Source organism: Arvicola amphibius, chromosome 14 (genome assembly GCF_903992535.2).
Source record: "Arvicola amphibius chromosome 14, mArvAmp1.2, whole genome shotgun sequence".
NCBI classification, from domain to species: Eukaryota; Metazoa; Chordata; class Mammalia; order Rodentia; family Cricetidae; genus Arvicola; species Arvicola amphibius.
In genome coordinates, this window is record NC_052060.1 from 57715016 (window position 1) to 57735941 (window position 20926).

The 20926-nt window shown below is 46.9% G+C and overlaps 1 protein-coding gene across 1 annotated transcript in view; it reads right to left on the minus strand.

The window, feature by feature from the left end:
* The window catches only part of St6galnac5 (ST6 N-acetylgalactosaminide alpha-2,6-sialyltransferase 5), a 144628-nt gene extending 125469 nt beyond the window's left edge, over positions 1 to 19159 (minus strand). The window contains 2 exon segments of the mRNA XM_038312123.1: positions 18201 to 18455; positions 19145 to 19159. Coding sequence (XP_038168051.1) covers positions 18201 to 18455; positions 19145 to 19159 — 270 coding nt within the window.
* Between the last annotated feature and the right edge of the window lie 1767 nt (positions 19160 to 20926).

Genomic DNA, 20926 nt, shown 5'->3' on the forward strand with positions numbered 1-20926 from the left:
AATGTACAAAGGGATCTGAATATTCCTCCAGCAAAGATACTGAAGTGACCAATGTGCACATAACAGACTGTGCATCATAAAATTCAAACTGAGTCAGAATAAGGGTTGGGGAGATGGTTCAGTGGGTACGAGTACCCACTGCTCAAGCACAAGGACCTGAGTTCGAATCCTAAGAACTGACATAAAAAGCGAGGTGTGGTCACATGAGTCTGGAGATGTGGGCAGCAGACACAGAGGGTCTCTGGGGTGTTCTGGCCACTGGCCTAGACACCCTGTCTCAAGGGAATAACGTGTGTGTATGTTAGAGCTTGATACCTGGCATCCTCCTCTGGTCTTAAGACGTAAGACAATGAAGTCCATAGCTAAAAACATAATATTTATATAATCAGGAGACACTGTGGAAAAACTATCAAGGCAATTTGAATTAATATCTAAAAATGATAAACAGGATTATTAAAATCCCTAGGGATAAATGTGTTTAGCAGATAAACGTGTTTAGTGGACCAGACACAGCTGAACAGCAAGCTGAAACAACTCTCGGAAGGAAGGGCTCAGAATGGGATGCAGTGAGACGAAGCCTTGTAAGCCTGCTTGGCTTCCTGGAACTCATAACTCGACAATTAAAGATGAAGCAATGAGATAGCTCAGCAGTAATTGTACTAAACTCCTGTCAGATCGACATCTGAGTTTACCAGAGTTAAACTGCTCAGGTCTGAATTACCTGGAAGAGGACTGAGCCATTTATTAACTGACATGGGCATCATGGTTTGGATCTAAAAACGTCCCCCGAAACTCCCGCTGCGAAGCCCCGCCTGTGTACAGTGATGCTCAGAGGACTTCCGGGACAGCATTGGACAGCGCAGGCTCTGACCTCATTCACGCACTAATCCACAGGCGGGCTCATAAGTGGAGCAGAATGGGGTGGTGGGAAGGTGGGAGGCGGAGCCTGGTGGGAGGAAGCATGACTCTGGAGTCGCACCTTGAAGGATTACATCCTTTTCCTGAGTTCCTCTCCTCTCCTCCCCTCCCCTGCTCCTTGGTTGCCGTGAGGTGTGAGGCTCACAATCTGGAATCTAAAAATGTTGAACTGTGTGTAGTGCGTGTGCGGGGGCGGGGGGAGATGCATTCAGCGAAGGCTGAGGTGATAAGGGAGGAGGGAGACATGTTGGTAAAAGTTGCATTGTTTCCGCTGGGCACACCTGTAATTCAGCACTGGGGAGGTAGAGAGCCGGAGGATGAGAAGGAGTTGAAGGTCATCCTCAGCTACACAGTGAATTCCAGGACAGCCTGGGCTACATAAGACCTTATGTTAAAACAAAGCCATACAAAGGTGCACAGCATCCACTAGGAAGAGCACATTCTAGAGATCTGCCGCTGAATCAGGAAGTGCTATAGTGCTGGCCAAAATGACATCGTGTACTTGAAAATCAATTTCAGAGTGGATCTTATGGGTTCTGACCTCAAAAGTGAGGTACTATATAGATGTTAATCCATTTTAGTCCTTCTATGTCATGCACAGATATGGAAACACTGTGGTATTCATGATCAATACATACAATTTTTATTTCATTATTTAAAAAATAAAAATGCTAAAAGATTTTTGAGTATACACATTTAAACTTCAAGAATATGATTTAGAAACAGAAAAGTGTGGTGGCCAGAGGTTGTGTGGTGCCCCCTCTCCAGCCCTCAGTTGCTTTCTCCAGGTGCTTCTGTTGGGCATGTTGCCAGACAGCGAGAAAAACAGCTAAGGTGATTGTTTAACGCACAAACCCCAAAAACAATGAAAACAGACTTTGGGCAAGGGACACCCCCACATTCAAATAGTATATTACCCATTTTTCTCTCATGAAGCTTTGATTACTAATCACAGGGGTAAGGGTGGGAGAGTTATTCTGATCAAAGCCAGCAGTGGGTAGGTCAGATGAAACCTTTAAAGTCGAAATCCTTCCCGAAGAAGGATATAATTATTGGGGAATAAAAGCAATTAGAATGTTTGTGGCTCTTCATTTAAACTTCCATGTGGGCTTTAAAAAGAATAGGGGCAGCCTCGACACCATGGGAAGAACAAAGAGAAACTGACAACTGCAGGATAGAAAAATTGATCCCCAAACCCAAAGCCAAGGGCACCTGGTAACCTACATAGTTACATGGTGGACCCCGGCTACACAGTCACAGGCCTTGGGGTCGGTCACTAGCACTGAAAATGGGGAAAATGCAACCGCTGACCACAAGACGCCTCGAAGACTAATTAATATGTGCAAAACAAAAGCCAAACTCATCCCACCTTAGATCACATCTCAAGCAGCGTGTCAGCTCCGTGATCTCAGCACTTGGGAGGCAGAGGCAAAGCCCAGTACCATGACCTAGGAGAACTGTGAGTCAGACCCGAGTGGGCTGCACACCTGAGTGGGCTGCACACCTGAGAGACTCGTTGCCAAACCAGACAGTTGTATCAGGGCTTAGAGACAAATTCATTGTAAAATAATGCAGAAATAAATTAAGATGGTGTCATTATTTAATCTCAGAATTGTGGGACTTGGGACACTTTTTCCCATTTCCCCCTACATTTTAAAAATGTTTCTATTTTATTCTTTTTTCTTTTTTCTTTTTTTGGTTTTTCGAGGCAGGGTTTCTCTGCAGCTTTTTTAGAGCCTGTCCTGGAACTAGCTCTTGTAGACCAGGCTGGCCTCGAACTCACAGAGATCCGCCTGCCTCTGCCTCCCGAGTGCTGGGATTAAAGGCGTGCGCCACCACCGCCCGGCTTGTTTCTATTTTAAAATGCTGTTTAGATGAAGAAAAACAAGGCAGGAGTCAGTTTCTCTTGGACTTCCTTATCTCTCTTCTTGTACATGTCCTCAGTGATGAAGATCAGAGGCAGAGGAGCCACGTGGCATTGAGAGGGAGCAAAGGGAAGAGGGAAGAGAAGGAAGGAAGTGAAAGGAGGGATGGGCACATGGACTTGCCAGGCAGCGTCACTCTCAAAGGTGGACACATCCGAGGACCCAGCAGGACAGGGCCCGATGAACAGGGTGCGCTGCAGCCAGACAGTCGGCTGCTCGTCTGCGGACAGCACAGAGGTGTAATGTATTCCACAACAGTCCGCACTCCGCCAGGAGGTGGGGTCTCTCAAAGACTTTGTGGAAGAGGGCGGTACTCTCTCTTGTCCTCCCACCTTTGGCCACATAAAGGCAGAACCTCCTTATGTGGTACATATTGGGAAGTTCCATTTACACGGAATATTGAGACTAAGCCAATTCATGGAGACAGAAAGCAGCATTTGAGGTTTCTGGGCACAAGGGGAGGGAAGGAAGGGTCCTATTACTTCATTGTCTACAGAGGCTGTCTTGGGTGATGGAAATTGTGGAACTAAGTAGCTGCACTCTCTGCTCAATACAGTACATACAGACACTGCCAGAGAAGTCTACAGGTAAATGACGGGTTTTGCGGATGCTATTACATATATCATCACAATAAAAGCCCTCCCAAAGGAAAATGGCAAGGATTGAGTAATTCTTTAATCCAGAGAGTGAAGAAGGGCCGGGCAAGCAGAAGGCCTGTTGCGATGAAGACGCACTCCGCAAGTCCCAGGTGGCCCCAGGGGCTCCAAGGGCGGACGTACTCTGTCCATGCCCTGGAAGAGCACTCGTTCTGAGACTGTGCCACATAAAGATATAATTACTAGACTATAAGCAATGTGGAAATTACAAATTCCTGTTGAGCGAAAGCTCTGTGAGGGAAAGCAAGTGTCGTCAAGCACTCTGCCCTGCCCGTGGATGGCTGCTCTGAGTTCTGTTTACGGAACAGACGGAACTGTCTAGCTGAAACCCGGGACAAACAGCAGGCTGTGCATGTGAAAGGCCACGCACCCATGCTGCAGCCCCTTCTCTCCAGCAGTGTTCTGGAAGAGCCACAAGAGGCTTCCTCTAGCGATACCCCCATAGCAGTTACCCATTACCTACTGAGATTTAAAGGAAAATGCCAAAAGGGATGAAAAGATTACTGGGAATATTTTATGAAATCTAAATTTATCTTCAGTTGGGAGAATGGGTGGGGTGAGAGGTAGGCAGGAAACACAACCTCCACTGTAAAGAGCCTACAGGCTGACAGGCGTAAGGATGGGGGAGTGGACAAGGACGCAGACACCTTCAGGGGCAGCAAAGTGGGAACTTCAACTTAAACATCAGGACCAGTTACTAGTCCAACCGAGCTGGAATATACTTTAGTGTTAAGCTAGTGAATGAATTATGTTCATTAAGTATCTTCCCTGGTACCAGGATCCCTTCATGCTGGCAAAGCATCACTAGACCCCGCCTAGTCCACAAAGATGGGTAAAATATTAAAGCCCCTCTCAATGCCGCCAGCACACATCTCGGTAGCTATGAAGACTCCCATAAGGAAATGCATGACGAATTTAATTCACGGGTACGGCTTAGTCTCTCCTTCCACCACACTGCCAAGCACCCACATTGACTGCAGGGAAGAGAGCGATGCTCATTTCTCCAAAGTCAGCACCCTGTCTCTCTTTCCTTGTTGACGCTTTCCAACAGAAGGCGCTCTGTGCACACGAGCACGGTCCACAGGCAAGATCCGAATGAGCCGCGGCTGAATTCGGATGTTCCTAGGTTGGCACAGAAAGCCAGAGATACGTGGAGGAGCACCTGGCTCCATTCCTCCCTTGAGACCGTGCAAAGCTTTTAAAGTTGTGTGGACTCATTAGAAAGGTCCTTTAGGGACTACTGAGAGAGTTTAGCAGCTGATAGCACTGGTTGTTCTTCCAAACTACTCAGGTTTGTTGCCCAGCACCCACACGGCAGCTCAGAACTGTCAAAAACTCCAGTTCCAGGGGATCCATACTCTCTTCTGCCTCGTAGGGCACCAGGCAGACAAAACACCCATGCTCATTAAAATACATGAGCAAATAAATAAATAAAAGGTCTTTTCCCCTGGACACGGTGGTACCCACTTGCAATCGCGGCGCTCTGAAGGCGGAGACAGGAAGATTGCAAGTTCAAGGATGGCCTAGGCTACCTGGTGAGATTCGGTCTTTCCAAAGAAAAGAGGACTGGAGTAGATGAGAGGGATGTGATAAGCATCCGGGTACCATGTGGAGCCCCTCTCCATAGTTACAAATGTCTTTGAGGGGCAGACTATGCAGTGCTGAGGGTATAGTCCCCCAGGAACCTGGGGGCTCACTGTAGACCACAGTCACTGCACCGCTCATTCCGAGGCAGAGCCTCCCAGTCACTCTGATTCTTTAGCCTGTTGTCCCTCTGTTATCAAACAGGATATCGGGTTGTGTTCAGATGATAATGATAACGGCAAGCGACTGTGCCTCCCCCAGATGACTCAGAACTTATGCCAAGGCACGCTTATTGGCGTTTGTAGAGACCGATTAGCATTTTCTAACTGCATGACTGCAGAGCGTCTCTGCTGACAGGAAAGGAGCGAGCACTGTTTCCACATTGGTCCTGTATCTAATTATAATCACCTTGCCAGTGTCATGGTGGTAGGCCTTACAAACTTCTTGCCTGCTATGGTTTGACTGTCAAAGGCTCCCTACCAGCCCCTGTATTTAAAGTTAAGGCCTACCTTAGGAGGTGGGCCACTGGGGGAAAGGCCTTGAGGCTGATAGTCCAGGCCCAATTTCTTCAGATTTCTGCCCCCAGTTCTGCTAAGGTGTGGGGAAGGTCAGGAGTCCCAGGCCCAGCTCCCACTTCCTGGGATCCCCTTGCTACCTTCTTTCTCCACCATGATGACCTACAGCAAAAATCATGAGCCAAAATAAATGCTTCCTCCTCAGACTAAGTCAGGTTGTTTGGGCCATGATGACAAAAGTAACCACTGCACCCCTTGAGGTATCAGATGCTCTTATAACAGAGTCCCCTCTACTCCCCCTTCCACTCCCCCTGCCCCCGCCACTCCCCAGCCACCCCCACACAGGTCCATGCCTTACAGGGGGTTGTTCCATGTCTTCTTCGTACAGCTGTAGGAGGGCACAGTGAACACTAGTCGCCTTTCAGGATGCAGCCTTCATCAGATACCCAATGCCAAGCTTGAAGCTTAAACTCTCTCCCTGCACAATTGCGAAGAACGTTCTCCGTAAACCTCCAGGATCGGGGGCTCTATTGGAGCAGCACAGAATGAGCACCATCCTGCCATGTCTGCAGGCTCGCGGGGCCAGGGTACCCTGTTTCTCTCAGTTATCGCTCTCTGACATCCATTTCTGACTTTTAGAATTAGTAACAAAAAAAAATTAGTAATTCATCACATGGTAAGCCTCCACCAAACTACGCAGAGCTCTGGGGCCCAGGCATGCCTCACTGGGTGTAGATTAGTGGCAGTCACAGCACCAGGGCTAAGCTTCTGACATTGTGGCTGTGGCTGGAGCGATAGGAATGGGGGTTCCCACCATCCCCATGCCCCTTTCTGTGTTCTAGAACACAGAGATAATTATCTTGTGCATTCCTTGTTCTAAACTTGTACCCGTGGAATGAGAATGAAACGGATGGCTTTATGAGTTTTGGTGTGGAGTGGGAGCTTCAGGTACCTGGAGACACCTTGTGTATATCCCTACGGCAGCCTGGCAGGTGCAAATTGCTGAGTAACTCCAAATATGGGTCCCATAAACCTGCCATTCATTTAGATGTACTGTAAGCATTTCTGTTTCCAACCAAATGGGGTTGTAGAAATTAAGATCCAGGCTTGCTCTTGACAAATTTTACATTACTTTATGGCCAATTTCCTCCTGATGCAATGGGAATGGAACCTTCCCTTCCCTTCCCTTAGATGTTGTTAACAAAGGTGATTTCAAAAAATGGTAATTGTGTTCTCTGTAGCTAAATGGGAAACGAGAGGAGGGGAAACCACCTCCTCTAAGCTAGGCCTACACCTGGTAAGATTTACTATGTGATGAAGCTCTCCCTAGACAAGAGTTCAGTCTGCGCCACCCCCCTGGAGAACTGTAACACTGCAAGGAACCTCAGATCCTGCTGGCTGTGCTGCAGGGGGACAGTCTCATGCCCGTCATCACCAGCGTGCACTGTGGTGTCTCTATGAACAGCTTGCTTCCGCCCTCACCAGAACATCGCTGTTCCCTGTTTTGCACAAGTCGGCATGTGGCATTAAGATGCACAGCAAGGTTTGAAATCAGACAAAGTTGAACTGCCATCTGGGATCATCCCAGGACTCACTCCGCAGCTCTTGAACCACAAGCCTTCTGCTGTGGAAGATGCTGTTTTCTGACTGAGCTTTCTGGTGGCAAGCGTAGAATACTGTCTCAGGCAGAAGACTGTTGTCTTTGTCCTCTGGCTGCCAATGTCACTGACTCTGATCACAGTACTAGTTTGCTAGTTTGAGCAACAGTCCCCTTTCCTGTAACCAAGAACTACTTTAATCATGTTTACAGATTCTAGAATGATCCAGCGGAAACATACTGAGGTAAGTTGTGTCTCTATTTTACAACTGATTTCAGGATAAATCCAATCCCTGGAGCATGTTCAGTTTCCTACCCAAACTTCCACAACGACTTGATATTCTATTTCTCTACTTTTACCGATGGATGTAAATTTTACAGAATTGGGGGTTATGCTTGTCATTTGCTGCCTCCTGCCCCCCCCAATGTTATATACAAGGTAGGCCAGTGCATGCAACAAACTAAGTAATGAATGCCTATTTGTTAACCACTTATCGGAATTAAGCCTAGGAGTTATAAGAGCTCATTACAAAAGAACTGGATATGCCCTCTTGCTTTGACATCTGGCCTAACCATTCTGGAAGGTTCATTAATTACTACTAGTCTATGTCTTCAAGAGACTTAGAAATTAAAGCTAGGTATGTGCAGCTGTACTGACCTCACTTAACATCTTTGTCCATTCTTACAATTAATGAGTTTATTAGCTGGATTTATCCAAGTATCTTTATAACATGTATAATCACATATCAGTATGGCGATTTCTCAGAAAATTAGAAAACAACCTTCCTCAAGACCCAGCAATACCACTTTTGGGTATACACCCAAAGGATGCTCAATTATACCACAAGGACACATTCTCAACTATGTTCATAGCAGCTTTGTTTGTCATAGCCAGAACCTGGAAACAACCTGAATGCCCTTCGACCAAAGAATGGATAAGGAAAATGTGGTACATTTACACAATAGAGTACTATACAGCAGAAAAAAATAATGACATCTTGAAATTTGCAGGGAAATGGATAGAGCTAGAAAACATCATATTGAGTGAGGTAACCCAGATCCAGAAAGACAAATATCATGTGTACTCACTCATAAGTGACTTTTAGACATAAAGCAAAGAAAACCAACCTACAAACCACAATCCCAGAGAACCTTGACAACAATGAGGACCCTAAGATATATGGATCTAATCTACATGAGAAGTAGAAAAAGACAAGATCTCCTGAGTAAATTGGGAGCATGGGAACCATGGGAAAGGAGTGAAGGGGAGGAGAGAGGCAGGGAGGGGAGCAGAGAAAAATCTGTAGCTCAATAAAATCAAGATAGATAGATAGATATAGATATAGATATATAGATATAGATATAGATATAATCCCAGCCAGCCTCTGTCTACCTAGCACTCAACAAGGATTTCCTGAGATTTGATGCATATAAAACATAATGTGACTAAATTATATACAAGAAGGTGGACGAGACTAGGAGACACGTAAGGAAACCATTGGAGACACCATGTGATCTGAAAGTACGCACAGCTACAAAGAATAGCTTAGCCTCACTGGGGTATAATGCTGATATAGCCGTGCAGAGTGGAAGCACATTTTTGTCAACAACAAACTATGTATACAGTGGTGGTTCCATAAGATAATAAGGCCGGGGCACTGTCTTGTTTTGTACACGCACACTCCGTGATGTGTGAAGAACATCAGAACTCTCGGGGCCAAGCGCTGTCTGACTGTGTTTACTCCTCCACTGGGCAGGGGTTGGGTCTCTTGTCTCCGTCCGCTTTTCCGCTTACGCTTACTGCATAGCAGGTGTTGCTTGTGGATGAGGTAACTGATGTGGGCAGCCTGGGAGAGTATCTCCTTCCTCAGCATGCAGGTTCTATCTGGGGTTTAGATAAGGAGGCTGAGGCTGGGTCGTAATGAACAAGTAGGTCTGTGTCCAGCAACGTAAGAGAAGAATGTTTCCTTTTAAGATGAGTTTTTCTTCGAATCATGTGTACGTGTCTGTGAGTCTGTATGTGGTCACGTGTACCTGAGTGCGTTTGCAGACTGAGAGAAGAAGAGGGTGTCTTATCCTCTGGAGCTGGGGGTACAGGCTGTTGTGAGTCACCTGGTGTGGATGCAGGGGACTGAACTTGAGTCCTTTGCAAGAGTAGTGGCTGCTTTAACTCCTGAGTCAGCTCCTGCCCCTGGAAGGATGTTTTCTGTGGAAGGAACAGCAGGAATATGTGGATGAGCAATGCAGGCTCCCAGAGTGTGTGGAGCCTGGGCCCAGGAGAGCTGCGGGGGCCGAAGCTGGGCACGCACAAGCAGATCCTCTAAGCAATGGGCAGGCATTGCAATGGAAGCTTGCAAGAACCGTAAGTCAGTCTGTAAGAAGATACGCCGTAACATAGTTGAGATGTCCCATATGTGCAATTAATTTTCAGAATATGCTTCTTATAAGGAATAATTGTTTAACTCTGCACTTCAGGCTGAGAACTCTCAGCATCTGCCTGGTTCTGAGATACTTCAGATAGCACCATAGCCACAAAGAGAGAAAATAATAATAATAATAATAAAGTTTTCTTTTCATGCCGAGCTACAGAAACTGTCAAGGTTAATTCTCTCCCTTATAGTTCTAAAAGAGTCTCTTTCCTGCCTGGAGTAATTCAGAGGAAGTATTCCTTCTCAGAGCAGAGGGAAGGCCGTGGGCTTTGCAGAGGGATGGTCCTTCGAACTCATGGTTGGCTGAGTCTCTAGATAGCACATCTTCCCCGGGCTGTAGCATTGTGTGCATGTAATTAAACACACCCTCCCCTCGGCTTGATTATGTGGGTTAATTTTTATCAACTAGACATAAACCTAGGCAAATCTGAGGCGAGGGAACCTCAACTGAGAAGCCGCCTCCCTTGGATTGGCCTGTCAGTGTTTCTGTGGGACATTTTCTTCGCTAATGATTGATGTGGGAGGGCCCATACCGCTGTGGGCTGGGTCAGCCTGGTAGGTAGCCCTTGGGTGTGGGAGCCATGAGCAAGGTGTGGAGAGTAAGCAAGTGAGCAGCATTCCTGCAGGGCTAGCTCTTCCTCTGTTCCTGCCTGAGTTCCGGCCCCACTTCCCTCAGTTTCTACCTGGGATCATGGCCACGTATGTAGAATTAACCCTTTCCTTCCCCCAAGTTGGTTTTGGTCAGTGTTTTATCACAGAAACAAGAAGCTAACTAGGGCAGACATCTGTATCAGAGAGTGTATTGGTGTGACCCCTGACTGATATTTTGGGGATGACTCAGGGGGATGCTTGCAACTGAGCTGGAAAAGACACTGAGTGTTCAGTGCTCAGTGGACCATGGCTCTGTTGGAGCGTGCAGGGAAATACAGGTAAGGAGGCCTGGCCTATGAAGTTTTAGGGGGAAACAAAGCCTATCAATCATGGCTCTCTGTCTCTCTTTCTCTGTATGAGTGTGGGATGTGTATGAGACTGGTGCGCGTGTGTGTGTGTGTAATGGGTGAGTGTGTGCTATGTGTATGAATGTGCAGTACAGTACACAATGGAGTCAGAGATCAGCTTTCAGGAACTGGCCTCAACCTTCCTACCTTGTTTTGGGGGCAGTGTGTCCCTTCTGTCCTGTGACTGCACACACACACCAGGCTAGCTGGTCCTAGGACCTTCTGGGAAATTCTCCTGCCTTCTCCCCTTATTTCTTTGAGGACTGTTGGAATTACAGAAGCATGCTCTTGGGTTTTATGTAGGTTTAGGGGTTAACTTCAGGTCTTCAGGCCTGCGCCGTAAGCAGCAAGCGACATACGAAGCCACCTTCCCAGCTTGCCTCAGTGACTCTTCACGGCCAAATCTACTCTGAGTTGCAAATTGTTCCAATTACATTGGTGCCCTGTATTCTGTGCCCTTAGAGTAGCTGTGGCAAGCATAGCCATTGGTGGAAGACCCTTTTCAACTATCTGGAGGCATATTCTCATATTCATTTCAGAATAATGAGATGTTTAAATATTTATTTCTTTCCAATAACTGGGTAGGCCTAGGCTCTTCATTTTAATAAATTCTGTCCAAATACCAGCGAGTTGCTGCTCAGGAGATATTGGCCCTGAATCCCCTCATGATAATGGAGCACACATCAGGATCACATGTCATCCCCAGCTGCCACTAGCTGTGACCTTGGGCAAATCACACAACTACTCAGGAATGCCTTTTGATAATTTTTTAAAGTTGCCTGTGTAACTCAAACATCCTGTATATGTCTTAAGAGATCTGATTAGTTCAAGAACATAGAAGTGAGTTAACTACTGACCTATAAATTGTGGTGGGGATTTAGGACAGTCCTCTGCAGCAACTCTAAATGGTCACACATTTGACACAGGCTAATTTTAGAAGAAATTAAAACTATTTATATAGACAGGGTTTATTTAACAAATATTTATTGCAGACCCAGGCATTATGCTAAAACCTGAAAATATAATGACACACACACACAGAGAAAATAGTCTGGTCTCCAAAAGCCAGCTGCCAAGCCGGGAGGCAGACAGAATAGATATTTCATGGAATTCTAGATATGAAGACCAAGCATCTAGCCCTGGTCTAACCTGGGCTACACGGCAGGGAGGGTTTGTCTGTAGATGGGCTGTCTCAGCTAGGAACACACATCCTGTGATTTTTTGTCTGGGAAGTTAAATTGATTGGAACACAGTAAAAATATTTATTTGTCCAATGCTGACCTAAACATTTAAGACAGAAGGATTACACGGAAGAGAATCTGAACGCAGCGTATAAATGTCGTCATCAACCACATTTTGCCTAACCATACATTCACTGACTTCCAGGAGAGTCCTTTTCCTGCATCAAGTTCAAGAGCAGAGGGGACACTCTTCCCTAGGAGAAATCATTCCTTGTCTCCCTACGCTTAGGAAGCCACAGCAGCTGCTGGAGGAGTACATAGTCTCGAGACTTGCTGACTCTCTCCTATCCCCTTCAATCTCCTCCAGATGGGTATTTTCAGGGCAGGAAGTCCACCTGCTGCTGCCTGGCCCTGAGGTGATGGACGTGCACCTTGCTAACAGGTCGAGTAGGCCCACGACAGACAAGTGCTGTCTATGGCTAATGTGATCGTCTCCACATTCACCAAATAGGAAGGTACAGGGTTTAGCTTGGATGTGATGCTGAGACCACGCTACAGAGGATGCTGTTCAGGAGACTCTGCCTCACAGGGGAGTGTCATAAACTTAACATCTTGAATGTAGAAATCAATTCTCTTGGCAGTAGTTTTGATACCCACCTTGCTGACTGATTAGTTACCAGAGTGTGCACCCACCCCAATCTATAGATGGGGTTAAATAATACAATGGTAGTTTTATGTGCTCCATACTATATACTATATTTACATATGTGCTCCATACTGTACGGAAGGCTTTATTTACATGCTTCAGCTGTAGTAACAACATTTAGCTCAGTTTCTTGTCGAGCAACAGCACGGGCATTGCCCTTTGTGAGTCAGTGTGCCTTGGCTGTCTCCTACTCCCACATTGTCATTCAGCCCTGGCTTTATTATTTAACTGCTTTCTCCTTTGTCTATCTTCTCCAAGGAGATCAAAGGCCCTTTGAGGATAGGGATTGTGTTCCTCCTTCAGTGCCCAGTGCTGAAACTGTTTGGCCTTCAGTGAGCATTTGCTAGGGCCTGCAATGAGCTCCAAACCTCCAGAATGAACTGGCTTCAGGAAAAATCACTGTGAGGCTAGGACAGTTCTAACTGCAACTCTCCAGCTTTCATACGTTCAAGAATCACAAGGAAGCCTGTTAGGTGGATTCCCACGTCTTGTTCCCAACGATTTTCGTTTTGAATCTGTTTAATTTTTTTCTTCTCCTCTGATATAGGTATTTTTTTTTCTTGCAAAATAAATTTAGGGAAACAAGACCTACAAAGCGTTGGGGACACACTGATATTTCCTGTGGAGAAAACATGCATGTACAGTGGAGTGTTGAGCTGTGCCTCCACGTTCTTATCTCTTTCAGCACATATGAATCACATACCCACTAATGCCAGGCTCTACTGCGTCCAGTTCTTGGAGTTGCACTGGTTAGGAAGATGGGCAAAGACGTTACCACCACCACACTAGATTCTCCTCAGAGGGGATCTGATAGACAGCTTTAAGCTTACTTTAGGTATTATGAGATACAAGGAAAGAAAAACAAAATGTGGCTCATTAAAAGATGACATCACCTGAGGTCCTGTGATAAGAAAAACTTTGGGAAGGGGCTTCCCATGAGAAGGAGAGTAGATCCTAAAGGAAGAAACTTCACAGGGAGGAGGCAAAGTCTTTCACGAGGACACGAAGCTGAGGGATCTTGGCACTACCTCCAATGCAAAGCTCCTACCTGTTACTGCAGTGGGGGTTCAGTATTTTAACTATTGTCACACAAATCTTTCTTCTGTTAAAAGTAGCCATATTATTGAAATTTTAAATTAAAATTAAACCCTTTACTTTTATTAGAGAGAGAGAGAGATGGGGAGAGTGAATATGTGTGTATGCACTGTGATTCACCTATAGAAGTCAGAGGACAGCTTGCGGGAGTACGTTCTCTCCTTTCACCACATGGGTCCTGAGGAGACACTCAGGTCATGCATGCCAGCAAGTGTCTATCCCTGCCGAGCCAGCTCACCAGCCCACACTGTTCAAACTCTTCACTGGCAAAAGCTGCTTGACCTCGTGGCTCCTTTTGCTGTGTAATTTCATCGGTGTTGGCAGACCGAGTGTGCTAATACCTGAGCATGGGAAATTAGCTCACACAGAATTTTCTGGACACCGAAATGATTTATCACTGATTGGATTACTCAAATGTTATCAAATGGAGCTTAATAAATGGTGTCAACTTGTCGTTAAGCATTTATAGACTTTCTAAAGAGGGACCCTTTGCCCACAGCTTTGAAATAAGTTAGAGGACGTATTGGTTTTATCCCGATTATTTTTAGTTGCTGAACTGACTTGTCCATACTTCCTGGGGACATCTGCATATCAATAATAACAACACAGTCAACAAAAAATACCAAATAACACAGTGCCGGAGAAAGGAAAGCACAGGTTCGAACATGCTGTCGGCCTGTGGCAACTTCCACCCTGAGGCTGCCTGTGAAGTGTAGAGGTATTTGCAGGGCTTCAGCTCTAGGGTCATTTCACTGCCTGTGCAGAGAAGGGTAGGGCAGGTGACAGACAGGTGGGCCTTCTGTGATAAGGGCCTGTGGAGCGGGAATCAGCTTGGCTGTAATTCCCAGGGTCTACCAGATGGAAAATGGCTTTATCTACCTAGAAAGATCTGGACTCGAAACAGAATTGAGTTCTCTCTCTATTCTTGGTGCTGGAAGACTTGGTTCCTTCCTCTAAGAGCTGCTTGATTGAATGTGGAGAGAGAGAGAGAGAGAGAGAGAGAGAGAGAGAGAGAGAGAGAGAGAGAGAGAGAGAGAGAGAAGAGAGAACACACATGTGTGTACATGTGCATGTGTGTGTTCTCTATCTGTGTGTATTTGTATATTTTGCTTGGTTACATTATGCTACAATAATAAGGGAATTTTCCCAGGATGTGGAAATTGGTTTCTTCTCTTATACTAGGGCAGTCATGTTAGCCATCAGTGGCTTCCAAAACTGACCACACAGAGGGTAATCGCTAAAAACAAATGCAGGGACTGTGCTAACACAGACCCAGTGAGGTGGGAGGGAAGAGAGAATGGGAAAGAGGGCGGCTCTACTGGGCAGAAAAGCAACATCCGTCATGACCGTGAGCAACATCCTGGCCTTCTGTGTGTATACTCATGCCGGGATTACAAGTCCTATCTTCTTGTCTATGAACGTGGGAGGAGAGGGAGGAGGGCCTATGGGCAGACAAAAGGATATTTTAATCTTCACATGCACCCGCTTGACTCAGCCTATCATTTAACAAAAGCACACCATAATTTAATCTCAATAGTAATTTAGTCCACAGTCATAGGCGACAAGCCTATCAAAGCAGACAACCTATAATTTGTAAAATTCAGGTGCTGGGGATTAGGGCCACCTGTAGAATTTAATCCTTGAGTTATAATGTTAATTCCACTGTGTAAATGCACATGAACACTACATCTCTATCTGTCTTTGGGACCTGGAGCTGTGGAGATGTGAGTGGTTTCTTACATAGTATCTGCAGCTCTCTCTAGGCCCTATGAGTCAAGAGTAAACTTGATGTCCATTGGAGTTCTGATTAGTAGGCAGGGGCATATTGTTTTGGGGTCGCCTCAGGGTATCTGTGATTTTTCTGAAGCTTGATGTGAGAAAAAAGAGAAGGGACATGGTGCCGTGTGACAGTGTTGTCAGGACAGGAGAGTTTTTGTTTCCTACCCCTGCCGCATTAACTGGAGTAAAGTTCTTCTCTAGCAACACTCTAACAAATTATTTCAAGCCTTGCCTGACAGAGACTGTGGACAATCTCAAGCAAAACTGAAGCCGCTAGCAGCTTCCAGGTGTTCATAGGGGTGTGTGCCTCAGGTGGCCACTGGGCATGGGAGCTCCGTCCATTTGCTGGCCAGAGCCACAGAGGGTAAAGAGGGCCATTGAGCAGGTTGGCCTCAGCTCCTTGGGACAAAGGGACATGATCCATTGATGTATAGTGCCTTGGGTTTGCACTTGTTGCTTTGCTTGGCATCATCTGTGCTCTGGTGCAGCCTCGGAGTGGGACTTGTGAGTTGGGTCCTTGCTTTTTTTCTTTCTCCTCCTTCCCTTCTTTCCTCCCCTCTCCTTTCCTTCATTCTTTTCTCCCTTTATTCCTTGCTTTTTCTTCCTTCCCTCCCTCCTTCCTTCTTTCTCCTTCCCTTCTTATTTCCTTCCTTTATCCCTCCTTCCATTTCTTCCTCCTTTCTTCCCTCCCTCCTTTTCTTTTTGCTCCCCTCCTTTCTTCCTTTCCTCCTCCCTCTCTTCCTTCTATTTCCCTCCCTTCCTCAGCCCCCTCCCTCCTTCCCTCTCTCCCTCCCTTCTTTCTCTTCCTTCCTTCCCTTTCTTTTCTGTTTCTCTTGGATTTTTGATGCAAGGTACCCTATGTTACTCAGACTGACCTCAAACTTGTCATTCTCCTGCCTTACCCCACAGAGTGTTGGGTTTGCCATAGTGTGCATACCACCAAGCCCTGAGAGATGGTGGTTTTCTAGGAATGAATTGCATAGGTACTGATAATTTATACAGAGAAGACCACTGTCTGCCAAGAATTTCCATTTGCATGTAGCATTTCTTAAAACACAGAAAGGTCATTGTTCATCCTAATCATACAAGGCCCCGATACACTGAAAATGTAATCAGCACACCTGTTTGCATAAGCACCTTTAAAAAAGACTACTATTAAACTCTCAGTCCTCCTAGTTGGGGACAGTTGAACACTAGGTGACAGAAGAAACAAAGTATTTGGAATATCTTTCCATGTCCATCAGAGCTTGCAGGGTCTTGGTCTTTAGACATTCCCTGTTCATGAATGTTTTCAAAATTTGGGGTGCGTTCCCACTAAAGAACAAGTATGAAAATCCACCACCATATCTTTTGATCACATGCCAGTGACCCACACAGGACGCCACATCCATCCCCAGGCAGAAGCCGGGGCTAAACTTCCCCACACCTGCAGCCCTTATCAGCAGCCCGCACATGCAGACCCCGGCACGGAATCAAGCAGCAACCAAGGCGAACCGAAACTGGAATTGTTGAGCCTCTGCACTGGAGTTTTCAGTCCACCCCAAATGGGCACCTCCTCCTCGGCCTCCTCCTGTTCACGTCTCAGAAGTCTCTCTAGTACAACTTTCATATTGTCAAAGAAACATTGCTTGCCTCCCAGAGGATGTGAGACCCCTCCTCGGTGCTCCCCACAGCACCGTTTGCAGCCAGCACCACCGGCTTCACCTAGCAGCGCATCTTGTTCTACACATCTCGGGGCACGCCTTGTTTTCATCAGGCATGGGGGGAAAGCTGAGTCCTGCATGAAGTCCCTTTGGGTTCTTCACATCTGTAGCATTCTACACAGCACAGGTAAGTGGCAATACTTGGATTGTCACTTAAAGTCTGACTTACTCATGTGTGAAAAGAGCAATCTTCTCACACAGAAGGAACATCTGCAAATATTACTTTGGTTCACAATCATAAAATGCAGTAAAATACAAAGTGAAATAGTTCAGAGCTTTCAAGTCATCTTCTAGGTTTATAGACACAGAGTGGAAGTGTATGTGTGTGTGTGTGTGCGTTTAATAAAAACATACTAGCAATTTCAAATAATCAGAGATGAATTTAAACTGTATTAAAATATCTCTGGAATTAGGAAACTTGATTTGGTTTCTCCCAGAGGCTTCCTGCACTAAAACCGGAGACTTGTTAGTCTAAGGAAAGGAGGTTCAATTTAAAGGGAAAAAACCCCAGCTTATTAATTATTATCCAAGCCATGCAGTGGCTTCCCAGAAGGCAAAGGAAAACAGGCTTTCTAGCCAATGGGAGCTGTGTATGCCTCCAGCCCTCTATGCTTGCCAGAACTGGGCTCCCCAGGGGCTGGGGCCTTTCAGCCCAGAGCAGTCCCCAGCAGAGATCAGAGGGGAACCTGAGGACTGAGCTGTGATGGGGGCTCTTTCTTCTCCCCTCTGGAGGTGCAGGAGGAACCATGGTATTAGACCCTGCCGATTCATGTTTCCTCTCATCCATGCACTACTGGGCTAGAAAACGCCAGGCTCCAGCAACTGGACATCCATCAGCAGCTGCTATTACTAGGGCTCAGGATTCTAGCCCAGAATCTTTGAGGTTTGGGGTCCACTCACCTCATTCCTATTCCCTGATGAACTTTGCACCCTCCTCGGAATAGCAATTCATAACTAGTACACACCCCTCCCTGCCCCAACTGGTGCACACTACCTTCCAGCCTCCGAACTAACACCTTCTCCTGTGCCTCACCGCCCCAGCAAAGAGGAATGGTCAGGTGTACAGGGTGCCCAGGCCAAGCGGTGGCCGGCAGGATGGCGCACAAGCTGTCACCTTGTGGTCTGCTACGCCAAGGTATCCATCCAACTGCGGGTGTCCGGCGGGGGCGGTTCTACGTGGCTGGGGACTGCTCTCCACTGGCTGCGCGCTGTCGGCAGTTGCCTGCTGCTGCTGCTGCTGCTGCTGCTGCTGTTGTTGTTGTTGCTGCTGCTGCGGGGGCCGCTCCTTCTGGCTGCCGAGGCTGCTGTACACGAGCAACAAGCTGGTGCACATGGTAGTGAGCACTAAACACACTGCCAGACCATGGTGCTGCGGGCGGGAGGGCGGGCGAGAGAGAGAAGACAGCGACTGAGCATGCAGCCGGGAAGCTTGCCGCTCCTATTGACAAGCGCAGGTCCCGGGCAGCGGCCCCAGACCCCTGCAGCCAGGGAGCAGAGGTGACATGGTCCAGTACACCTGCCAGGGATGCACTCACACCCCGCGTCTCACAGTGGTGGCACGTGCAGTGACCTGTGGTGAGGGTGAGCGTGCCCGCCCTGGGCAATTTGGGGAGGAAGTCTGGTCCCCACCTACGCTGCTGGGATCTCATCCGTTTGCACACCATCTCCTCTGGGTCCCCGGGGCTTCCCGCAGCGATCCCCGCTAAGTTTGAAATCCGACGAGGAAACCAAGAAAGTCGATGATGGTCCCTCCTCCCCGCCCCTCTGCCCCTCCGAGTTTGTGCCCAGCAGTGGCTGTGGGGCACCTTCCTTTCCGGAGAGGTCAGCCTGCTCCTCTGCTCTCCAATCGCTCCTTGGATCACTCATTAAAGATCCAGGAGCCCAGGCATCTCTAGTGTTTATCCCGGGGTTCCAAGCCAGGTGGAAAGTTGTCACCCATGACAGGCGACCTCTTGCCACAGGGCTAGGTACCCGGCAAGGCTTCTACGGGCATCCCCTGGGACATAGAGCCCCGGGGGTCCTTGCCTCTGCCTGGTGGAGTTGGAACAACAGACTCACCATCAAGGTCTTCATTTTGAGCGCCTCTTTTGTGCGGAATTCTCAGGCAAGCGCATCCGGAGCCACTTTTTCTTGGACGCTGTCCATGGTGGGTGATGGGGCAGAGGCGCCTCAGATGCTCGCCAGGCGGCTGGCGGGCGGCTGAGCTGGAGCAGAAGCCTCGGGACCTGGGAAGCGCTGTTGTGGCAGAGATTAGAGGAGAATTAAAACTGAGCCGGACCCTCCGAGTCTCAGCGATCCACACACTGCCGCCTGCCGCCGCCTGCTGGGTCCTAGAGTCCTCTGCAGTCCCCCTCCCAGCCCCCAAACCATCTTTTCAGTGATGTGGAATTTCTGGGGCGAGACAGTTAACCGCAAGGGTGTACCCACTTCTTGGTTTGGAGATTTATTATCTTTTCATGGAACAATCAAGCTAAAAAGGACTCAGAACCCAATTCGATCCTGAACATGGTGGTCATTTGAAAATTTACTAACCAAAATTTCAGTTTTATGATTCTAGTAAAAACAAGTTAACTTCCCAAATGCCAATAGATCTATTTAGATTTGCATTTGGTGCTTGCTGCCTGGAAAATGTTACCATGGAATTATTTTTCTGAAAAATTATGTCACTGCAATTTCTAGTTGTTTTCGAATGTCTTTTTCCTCCTTAATTTTGTTTTGACAAATTGTTAGTCTCATGTTTCCTTTGGACCGTACTCCTTCATGTAAATGACTTCATTCATCATTTGCTCCCAAGAACACAATGTATATTTCTACTCAACCTTTGAGGTCCCTAGTACTTACTTAAACAATTTCAAAGTTTCTGAAACAGTCAGTGCTTCCTACCCATGTGATTAACCAGGACCACAGAGTCTTCTAATCGCAGGGAAGATGTACTAGCTGTTGAAGATAAAAAAATGATTTTTTATCATATAAACCAGATGCTTCACTTGTGCTGTGTAATTCACTGACATTCACAATTTCACGTTCAGAACTTAGATTAAAATAAAAAAATAAATCTGACCACTGCTCAGTGTAGAGTTTCTATTTATTAGTGGCTCGTTCTAAGGATGCTCTCATCCCTACATCCAATTAGAGCGTGGCTGAGCATCCAGTTGAGCTGAAAATGTATTTGTTGTGGAATTGTTCAGCAGACACAGTTGTCTCCGTGTCTCTCTTCACAGTGGACCTGGAGCAGCGTGAGGCTAACGATCACATTAAGGCAGGGACCATGGGCACAGGGAGTTCTTCCTCGGGGCCAGCAGAGGCATTGCCATCTTTTTTGTTTTTTTTTAAATCTTCCCTAGTCTACCGTCGGATGGGTGATGCAGCTGGGCTTATTTTTAACTTAAGAGGCCTACTTCTAGGCTCTATTACCAAAATTAAAATGATTGGTTCAGTCATGAACATTCAGGAGACAGAAACACACGCTATAGAGCCTTTCAGGGAAAACACAAAAAATTCGAAGCACTGTCCAACATTGCCAGCTGTGCAGTTAGCTTTTTATTCAATTTGTGCTGTGGGCATGAATAGTGCCCGTTGTCTGGGCAGGGAAAGCAGCAGCCGGAGGAGAATCTTATCGGGTCTTGGCAGTTCTTTATTGTATGGCTGCACTTGACACTCAAATTAATGAAACAAAGGTCTGACTTGATGAATCATTGCAAGCAGATTATCTGTGTTTCTCCTATGCTGCTTGGGAGACGCAGCTAGACGGAGCTCCTGCCCTCCTCAGATTGCTCTCCCTCCATCTAGCAAGTTGCCCAAGTGACCGATAAAACACTTCTCGTGTATTCTGCCCTGCCA